Below are 10168 nucleotides of genomic sequence, written 5' to 3'. Positions count from 1 at the left end.
AAATATGAAGGAAAAAAATATGGCCTGATTTTTGTGATGTGTTTCTTGAAACCCTTGATGGAAAGGTCATTCATCTGGCCATGTTCCGGTAGACCCCGAGGGCAGAGCCGACGGCCCGTCTTTATTGGTTAATGATGCTGAAACAGCCTTGGTCACGGTTAGTCACACGGGGAGGGCTGGGCCAGCCCTGGCTTTGCTTCATTTTTAAAACTCTGGCTCCTCTGAGGGAGCAGAGATGAGGAGGGTGTCTGTGTGTAGCCACTGTCTGGGCCCTGGGCTAATTTCACATGCCAGTAAGCCTGGGAAGTAGGTCAGGGACAGAAAGAAGTCAGACCTGCTGGAGAGGGAGTCCCAGCCCTGGGACAGGCAGGGGAGATCAGGGGACCTCTGGTGCCCAGTCAGCTCCACATTGGCTCTGTGGTCGATTAATTCCTGATCCTGTGATTACATTATTTTCCACTGGGGAGGAGGAGCTGACACACTTTGCATGTCCATTTTCTTAATTCTGATCACTGAACTTGACAGGTCTGGATTCCTCATGTTAAGACAATCTCAGTTAGCTTGGGCTGCCTCATTAATGGGATTTGAACTAGCTTTTATTTTTTTATTTGATTGTAATGCAATATAAAGGCTTAATTCACTCATTAATTCATCAATTGATTGATTCATTCAACCTCTGTGAGCATCTATTATTGGCAAAGCACTGTGCTGAGAACCACGGGGTCCAGTATATGAACAAGACTGTGAACTCCTGGACAGTTTCTGGCTTCATTCTGGGGAAGGGGCCAGGATGTCACACAGCCTGGGGGTAACGAGTCCGGGAGCGAAGGACGAAATGGGAGAACCAGGCCACTGAAGAAAGTTTCACTTAATCTGCACTTGGGCCATCCCCAATCCTGCCCCATGAGCCACGATGAACCCTTGTCCTTTCCTCCACTCTCCCATTCAGGGGAGTCTCCTGTCAAGGCCACACAGGCCACATCCTCGGCAGGGCCTAGCGCGCTGCAGATGGAAGGCCTGTCCTGGAGAGATAAGCGCCTCACCTGGCAGGCTCCAGAGCTGCGCAGAAAGGCTTTTGTCTGGGACAAGCCAAGCCCAGTCCCTAAGCCTCTGAAAAACACCAGGCTGGCAGATTCTCAGGCTTTTGGAGTCAGACACTTCCGGCAGTGCTGCCGACTCTGCCAGCTTTGGCCTCCTGAGGCTGGGGGTGGGCAGTGCCTCTGGATACGGAGGCCACAACCTCACAGGAGCACAAGCCCCTCAACCAGGGCCCAGGGGCCCTGTGTCTCTTGTTCACGACTGAGTGTCCAGCGACTCGCCTAGCGCCTGGCCCGAGTTCGGCAAGCTGTAACCATTTGCTGAATTGGTGGTAGAACTGATGTTTGAATTTCCAGTCCCCTGGGACTTGGGCTGAAACCAGAGAAACGCCAAAAATGGGGGAAGCAAGAAAGGACGTCTTGGAGGTGCCTCAAGATGTAGACTAGTGTATAGTTTCTCTGGAAACTTTTCAAAGCAAACAAATGCTTGGCATGTGGAATTTTGCTAATGTCTCATCAAAGCACGCAGGCTTGTGAACTGCCCTTTCTCTCAGAAGATCGGCATGAACCCAAAGGCCGCTCCCCCTGAGCTGCAGCTTGGGATGGAAGGGGGACCCAAGGCAGATTCCTGATGGTTCTGGGCTTTGTTTCCCAGAAGGGAGGCAGAGAGGTCATCACTTCATCCCCAAACCCGGCACGGAGCTGGGCACACAGGGAGCACTCAGTGACCAAGTGCAGACTGTGGACTGAATTGTGCCAGCCTTCTGTTGAGATCCTTCCCCTGGGGCCTCGGGTGGGCTTCACTGTCTCTACCAAGCCAGACAACCAGAACCTGCCCAACCCCCCCTTCCACTCCATCCTTTCCAGACCCGAGCCCAGCTCTGCAGGGCCAGGGGCAGCTGACAGGCAGACAGATGGCCGCTGAGCACCTGACACAGATGAGTGTGACTCCTGGGTCCCGTCAGGCAGAACTAGGAAGTGGCCATGCCCGAGCATGAGGCAACAGGGGCACTACCCTCTGCCAGGTAAGCTGCCACCTTAGCACTTTCACCTTTTCAGATTATTTTCAAGGTGTGTTTAGTAGCCTGGAACAAACTTATTGCCTTGGAGGCAAACCCATCCCATGACTATTTGGGATTAATTATCTCTCCTTCGTTTGAGCCCAGCAACCTCCTAGCTGTATATAAAGTGATTTACTCAGCACAGGTCTTCAGTGCCCTTCCCTCGTCCTCTGACTCTCAGTGTGTCTGCTTGACTCTCGCGCTTTTCCTTCACCAAGTTTTCTCACCATGAGCAGACAAGTCTCCAAGACATCTGGAGGCGGGAGCCAGGGCTTCTCCGGCCGCTCCGCCGTGGTCTCCGGCAGCAGCAGGATGAGCCACGTGGCCCGCACTGGGGGAGTTGGCGGAGGGGCCTGTGGGTTCCGGAGTGGAGCAGGCGGCTTTGGCAGTCGCAGCCTCTACAACCTGGGTGGCAACAAAAGCATCTCCATCAGCGTGGCTGGTGGCTCCTGGGCTGGTGGCTTTGGGGGAGGGCGTGGCAGCTGTGGCAGTGGCTTTGGGGGCGGCTATGGAGGTGGTTTTGGGGGTGGCTTTGGTGGTGGCAGAGGAATGGGAGGTGGCTTTGGAGGAGCTGGTGGCTTTGGAGGGGCAGGTGGCTTTGGTGGAGCTGGTGGCTTTGGTGGGGCAGGTGGCTTTGGTGGGGCAGGTGGCTTTGGAGGGGCTGGTGGCTTTGGTGGACCCGGCGGCTTTGGTGGACCTGGTGGCTTTGGGCCTGGTGGCTTCCCTGGGGGAATCCAGGAAGTGACCGTCAACCAGAGCCTCCTGCAGCCCCTCAATGTGGAGATCGACCCCCAGATTGGGCAAGTGAAGGCCCAGGAGCGGGAGCAGATCAAGACCCTCAACAACAAGTTCGCCTCCTTCATCGACAAGGTGATGAAGCCCTGAGTGGGTCCCCACTCCTAGGCTGGGACTTTGAGTTTGACATTTAGACCCAGTGTTTGGGACCGACCTTGGGTGGGCCAGGCTGCAGTGGGAGGGGTCAGGCAGAGCTCTGGGGTCTGGGAAGATGTTCAGGGCTGATGAACTTGTCCACATGGTCATATGAGCAGGAAAGACAATGGTCCCCTATTTGGAGCTGGACACACCTAAGTCCTGCTCATCTGACTCTCTGCTCATGTCTCCCACTTGCAGCTTTATCTAGACCTAGGTTGGCAGCTGGCAGTGCATGGCAAGGGCCCTGACCACTGGAAGGGAAGAGTCTGATCCAGAACTCGGGGATTTTCAAACTTGAGCTGCCCTCTAAGGCTTTCCACCAGGCCTGTTCCCTCCATGTTGCTTTGCCGGGCAAAGGAGGTGGATACCCCAGGGAAGGGATTAAAGAGACTTACATGGAACCTCAGTCCCAAGGGACTGCAGAGAAGCCAGTCTTAGTCTGCACCCTTAATCAACCTAGTCAGGAAGGGAAGGGTGCGTGTGACCTCCAGACCAGGATAGCTCACGCCGCTGTCTCCCTCCTGCCATGCCGAGGATGGCATTCCAATCAGTATCGATTCCTGGTGATCCACATCCTTTCACGGGCTGAGCATCAGTGGGGCCTTAGATGGAAACTGCTGCTGAGCTTTCAGCACAGTTTCGCAGAGCATGCTGTATTTTTGGAAGCTGGGATAGTCATGAAATTCCCAAGAACACTGAGCTGTCATCTTTACAACCTCCTGCTTCCAGGCAGGGGCTGCTTCCAGTTTCCCCAGCCATCTCTCCTCCTTCTGTAATTTTCCAAACCATACTGCATTTTTAATGGTCTGACTGATGCGACCGTCTGACTGTATCCTCTCCAGCTACGGTGGGAGCCTATCATCTCCACATTCTTTCAAGGCCTTTGTGCCGGGAGATGGGGAGATACAGACATCCACGCCCACCTGGCCAAGGTCCCTCTGCTCCTCTGCTACGAGTGCTGCCTGATGTTTTCTTGCCCAATGCATTGCAGGTGCGGTTCCTGGAGCAACAGAACAAGGTCCTGGAGACCAAGTGGCACCTGCTCCAGCAGCAGGGCACAAATTCCACCACAGGCACCAACAACCTGGAACCCCTTTTTGAGGCCTACATCAACTCCCAGCGGAGCTACCTGGACGGCATCCTGGGGGAGAGAGGCCGCCTGGACTCAGAGCTGAGGAACATGCAGGACCTGGTGGAGGACTTCAAGAAGAAGTGAGTGACAGAGGCACGAGTGGGAAGATGCCATGGGCTACCTGTCTCGGAGTCCCAGCCCTGACTGCATTTCTCCTGCCTGCTGGGCAGAGGTGTCACTGGGCCTAGTTCCCTCTCCTTACTTCACGGAAGGCAGCTCGGTCCATAAGCTTCCCCTTCCTACTCAAGGACAGTCCTTTACAAATAAAGTTACGGCAAGTGGGATGAGTTTAGAGTTGAGGAGTCATGTCCTCTGAGCCAGGTTGGGGAAGATCCTGGTTCTAGGACCTGAAGGATGCTGGGCCAACTCATGGTATGGTGACCAACAGTCCCTGTTTGCCCGGGACCGAGGGCTTTCCCAGAGAGCAGGACTTTCAGTGCTAAACCCGGGACAGTCTGCCTGAACAAATTGGAATGGTTGGTCCTCCTAACCACCAGGGAGACAGCAGAGAGAATGTGTTCATCTAAGAGGGGTGGAAGATGGACAGAGGATGGAAGAGACGAACTTTCAGAGTTTCAGAGAATGGTAGTGTTGATGACTACCTCAAAACCCAAACTCACCCATTTCTTTTTAACTCTTACAGATACGAGGATGAAATCAATAAACGTACAGCTGCTGAGAATGAATTTGTGACCCTGAAGAAGGTGAGGGTTGTGTGTGAAGCGTTCTGGGGCTCCTAGGCACAGGGGCCAGCTAGGCTGGAGGAATCTCCTTATTTCATTGCCTGAGTTGCCAAGTTCAGGTGGGTGAAGCAAAAAACAGAACCAGGTGCATCCTAGTCTGGAAAGGTCCCTAAAAGAGACAGCTCCTTCACTTTTAGTTTTTGAGTAGGATTGAACTTAAACCATCCCAATCTGTTGTGAATCACTCCTTCACGTGGAGACAAGCCTTGGACAAGGACTGACCCATCACCAGACCTGGTCCTCCTGACTCTTTCTTGCTACAGGTGCAATTTGTTGTTTGTTCCTGGGGGAATAAGGCCTTTATGCTTCTTTCTTTCGCAGGACGTGGACGCTGCCTACATGAACAAGGTGGAGCTTCAGGCCAAGGCGGACGCCCTGAATGATGAGATCAACTTCCTGAGGACCCTCTTTGATATGGTGAGGATGTTTCCTACTATGAGCGAGCGAGAGGGAGGGTGAGACGTTTCCAGATTTGAGGTCAGGCATTCTGGTGTCCAGGGCCCAGGAAGACGGAGCCCAGAGATGAGGCCTCTTGTTGGGGCTCCGCAGGATGTGCTGCAGATGTGGATTTCTTTGAGAGGCTGGGAGGCAGGGTGGGGCACACGCACATTCAGAGCTGAGTCAGTGAACGGTTCTGTAGATCAGGAACCTCTCTGGGCCTCTCTGTGCTTGTTGCAGAGGCCCTGAGAGTAAACAGACCCTCCTCTCTGTTGGCAGGAGCTGTCCCAGATGCAGAGTCACGTCAGTGACACGTCCGTGGTCCTCTCCATGGACAACAACCGCTTCCTGGACCTGGACAGCATCATTGCCGAAGTCAAGGCCCAGTACGAGGAGATCGCCCAGAGAAGCAAGGCTGAGGCTGAGGCGCTGTACCAGACCAAGGTGGGAGCTAGGCACCTCTCCGAGGATCTGTTGAGGGTCTCAGGGAGGCTGTGGCCTAGGGGGCTGCTGGGGGGTGAGTCCCAGTGGTCATTGGGTGGACCCCTCCTGGTTCTACTCTCTGGAGGCATCCCTTTAAAGGTTGTACAGTTGCAGAAAGTACTGTGCCCTGGGGGGAGGTGGTTCCACTGCCCCCAGCAGGCCACACGGGACGGCTTCCAGCTCGCTCAGGGAGGGCGGGGCGGGAGAATCTTCTACCACAACAACTCAGGTATTCTCTTCCGTGCGGCCTCAGGGGTGTCCCTACTCAAACAGAATTCAATGTCATTTTAACCACTGCTTACGGAGCACCTCAAGGTTGGGTGGGTGATGTTAGGGACAGGCAAACAAGTCAGGCAAAGCTGCGTTAATACTCCATCTTCCCTTCTGTTCTCCAGTTGGGAGAGCTGCAGACCACGGCCGGCAGGCATGGGGATGACTTGAAGAGCACCAAGAGTGAGATCTCAGAGCTCAACAGGATGATCCAGAGGCTGCGGGCCGAGATCGAGAGCGTCAAGAAGCAGGTGGGATGGCAATGGATGCTGGCACCTGGGTTGACTGTTGAGGGGTAGGGGGTAGGATGTCAGGGCTCCTAGTCCGGAATGGACTTCTGGGGTCATCTCAGGCAGCATTGGCCTCCAGAGGGTTCAAAGACCAAGCCGGTCTAGATGGCCGGTAATCCACGGGGGAAATATCTCCATGGGTGAAGACATGACAGAGGTGCTGAGGAAGGGGTGCCGGTGCCTGACTCTAAGATGCTTGCTATGGGATAATCTCTTCTAAGACTCAGAGAGCCTGGGACCCTCCCACAGGGCTCATCTCTTCTCCTACCTCCCCCTGCCCCAGAACGCCAACCTGCAGACGGCCATTGCGGAAGCTGAGCAGCGTGGCGAGATGGCCCTCAAGGATGCCAATGACAAGCTCCAAGAGCTGCAGGTTGCCCTACAGCAGGCCAAGGATGACCTGGCCCGGCTGCTGCGTGACTACCAGGAGCTGATGAACGTCAAGCTGGCCTTGGATGTGGAGATCGCCACCTACCGCAAGCTGCTGGAGGGCGAGGAGTGCCGGTGAGTCTCCAATTTCATCTCCCAGTCTTCCTTTGCCCAAGTCACATGCTGAGGGCCAGATAAGTGACCAAGTAAATGGGGATGGGGGCCTGTGTATGGAGAGAGGCCCCAACTTTGATAGGCCTTGTAGAGAAGGACTTGGCTTTACAGGCTACCCTCTCCACAGGTAGCCCAAGCACATATGTCACAGTGTGCACAGGGGCTCTGTTAGGGCCCAGAGAAGGGTGGAGAAAGGGTACTGATCTGCCAGGCATCTGCGCTCAGCTCTGGTTGCTATTGATCACCTTCATTCACGGACTTGTCGGAAATTTGCTTTGCGATGGAGCTGTCTTCTCTTGCTTTCTCATGTAGGATGTCCGGAGAGTGCCAGAGCGCTGTCAGCATCTGTAAGTAGCCAAAGCAACCATGGCGAGGAGAGTGCATTCTGAAATATCTGTACTAACACAACGCAGGAGCAACTAATTTAAAAAATATTTCTATAGAAGTTGGAGGGGCTTCCTGGGGTGGATCGGGAGCAGATATGCTTTTGTAATTGTTCTGGGTTTGGGGCACTGTGAATAGGTCCATATGGTGGATGGGGACTATCCAATGGGAGCTTGTCAATGGGAGGAGAAATTCTGTGTAACCTCTCAAGAGTTGACTGTGCAGAAGGAACCACTGGAAAATTCATAATGACAACACTATGGGAGTGGATACCTTAGGACTTTAGAATGTATCCCAACGATCATCAGGTGCAAAGGCGCCTTGATGGCCTCCCAGTCATCCTGGGCCCCGAGGATCATTAATTACAGTACAGTGAGGTGGGCACCGGGCGCTGATCGCTGCACTGTCTTCTCTCTTGCAGCCGTGGTCAGCGGCAGCAGCACCACGGCGGCCTCCGCAGGTGGTTACGGAGGAGGATACGGCGGTAGCTTCGGCGTGGGAGGAGGCGCAGGCAGCGGCTTTGGCCGGGCAGGAGGCAGCGGCCTCGGCGGCGGAAGTGGCTTCGGAGCCGGCAGCGGCCTCGGCGGCGGCTCTGGGTTTGCCGGCGGCAGCGGCTTCAGCGGCGGCAGCGGCTTTGGCTCTGTCTCTGGGGGTCGCAGCGGGGTCAGTGGCGGAGGCTTCAGCTCAGGCAGCACCCGGGGCGGCAGCGTCAGGTTCTCCCAGTCCTCCCAGCGCTACTCCAGATAAATGTCGCGCCTGGGCACCGCAGCCACCCAGCGCTGTGCGTCTGCAGCTGCTCCATCACTCCGAAGTCAGTCAACCCTCAGCGCCAGTCCCCACCCGCACCCCCACCCCCACCCCACCCCCCGCGGGGGCCGCTCCCTGAGGCTAGAAGACCCGGGCCTCTTGCTCCTCCACCCGGATCCCTGGCCAAGCACAGCTGTGAGAATTTCAGGCGCTCTCTCTGGCTCCAGCCTCTGCCTGTGATTGTCCAGGTGTGGCCTCAGCCACCACCTTCTGCTCCTCCTAGGTTCCCCTCCGTGGGTGGAATGGTCACCAGGGTTCTGATGTATGTAAAGCACAAGCCCCTCTGCCCATCCATTCTGTCGCCAATAAAGTGCATTGTGTTTCACATCAGGCCCCCGAGTCCTCTCTGGACACATTTCTCCCGGCTGGACCGACTTCCCTCATCCTCTCCCAGTGGGCTGTGCGGTCCGCAGAACAGCTGGAGTACTCTTCCTCTGAAACCAAGGCAGTTACTCCCTGCTGCCCCTTGTGTGGGATCTAAATGGGCAAGATCTGGTTGCTCACTTATTCTTGGAGCGCCGGGAGAGGGTGGGAGCATGCCGCAGGAGGCTGTGTGGCCTCACAGTTCTCGGCGGGAAGGCAGGACTACACAGACGTCCATCTCCTTCTTGTCTTCTCTCCTTTGGGGGAACCTAAGAGTGCCTTGAGTTGCTGAGGGGCTTGAGGACAGACGACTTCATTCCTTGGTGCTGGGCTCCGCTCCAGCTGACATCCTGAAAGCTTTTCCGCATTGAGGTGCACCTGGGAAGGTGTGAGCAGCCAGGGATTTCCTGAGACCACCTGTTTTCAAGTCTGACCCACAGAACCCCGCTCTGTTGGGGAGCTCTGCAAAAAAGCATCCCGTGTCCATTCCATCTTCCCTTTTTGGAGCACATATTAGAGGTCCTGAGGAGTCTTATAGCAAAGAATACCTGTTAGCTCTCTTTAACCCAGCATTTTCCAGGAGGTCCCCCCTTCAGTAAACAACTATTAACACCCTCAGAGAATGTCCTGCCCCTGAGCACTGTCTGCCTGCACCCTGGGCCCCCAGGTGGTGTGCCAGCCGGGGAAGCTCCGGGCATCTGCCCTGCACTGGGACATCCTGAGAAGTGTTAGGTGGCCATGGGGGTGCTGTCCAGAAGGCCACAGCTGGAAGGGACTCGGGCATAAGGAGTCCAAGAACTTCATTTGCCAATGAGAAGACTGAGGCTCAGATTGGTGGAGTGGCTGGCTTAGGGCCATATAGCATCCGAGTGTCTGGGCCGGGAAGGCACCCAAGTGTCCAGAGTCCAGAGCTCCTTCTGCTGCCCCACACAGTCTGAGGCTGAGCTGCGGCCCTCCTGGCACGGCCAGCGGCCTGGGGACCCAGAGATCTCAGGTGATGGAGGAGAAACACTTAGCCAGGCCAGGCCAGGGAAGCGGTATTTCCATCTTAGGCGAAAGCTGAATTCACTTCAGAGACGGAGAATGACAGTTAAAGGAACAAAGAAAACAGTAACCGGGGCTTGAAACGAACCGTGTGGAAGTCCCCTGGCTGCTTGTGACAGCAAGACAGTGCCGCGTCCAGCCTGATCTCCCGGGAAGCTCTCTGAAGGGGTGGGATTTCGTAGTTGTTGCCTCATTTGGGGGCAGGAAGGTGACTTTTCTGGTTGTATCCCTCTGTGGAAAAGGAACAGGAGAGTGGTGGGAGACTCCGTGCCTGCTGCCACGCCGAGGGTGGGCCCGGTGGGAATGGGCTAGGCTGGTTATGGGACGGCCGCTTCATTCATGAATTCCTTCCTCAACCCACACTTATTGAGCGTTGACTCTCTGGCACTGGGCTAAATGTTGGAGATGCTTTGGGGAGCAAAAGTAAGGTGTTGCCTCTGCTCTCCTTTCAGTAAGGGAGGCTGACAACAACAAAAAGGCAAACAGACAGAATAACTTCACGTCGTGACAGGTGTATGAAGGAAAGAAACCAGGCCCAGCCTTCCTTGAGACACTGTCCACTGATCTCAAGGCTTGTGTTTGGACATGGCTTCTTTCCTGTGCTGCTCCTCCCTGCACTGTAACCTATGCCCACTGCCCC

General features: G+C 55.3%; 1 protein-coding gene across 1 annotated transcript; it reads left to right on the top strand.

Annotated features, from left to right (window-relative positions):
• Positions 1-1130: 1130 nt before the first annotated feature.
• On the top strand, positions 1131-8446 carry KRT3 (keratin 3). Its single transcript, XM_001504470.5, has 9 exons — positions 1131-2968; positions 4023-4243; positions 4807-4867; positions 5228-5323; positions 5624-5788; positions 6223-6348; positions 6671-6891; positions 7243-7277; positions 7736-8446. Exons 1-9 carry the CDS (start codon positions 2327-2329, stop codon positions 8059-8061), a joined length of 1893 nt encoding a protein of 630 aa, XP_001504520.4. The 5' UTR covers positions 1131-2326; the 3' UTR covers positions 8062-8446.
• Positions 8447-10168: the final 1722 nt, after the last annotated feature.

This window comes from Equus caballus, chromosome 6 (genome assembly GCF_041296265.1).
Source record: "Equus caballus isolate H_3958 breed thoroughbred chromosome 6, TB-T2T, whole genome shotgun sequence".
Taxonomy (NCBI): domain Eukaryota; kingdom Metazoa; phylum Chordata; class Mammalia; order Perissodactyla; family Equidae; genus Equus; species Equus caballus.
This window is presented reverse-complemented; position numbering and strand designations above follow the sequence as displayed.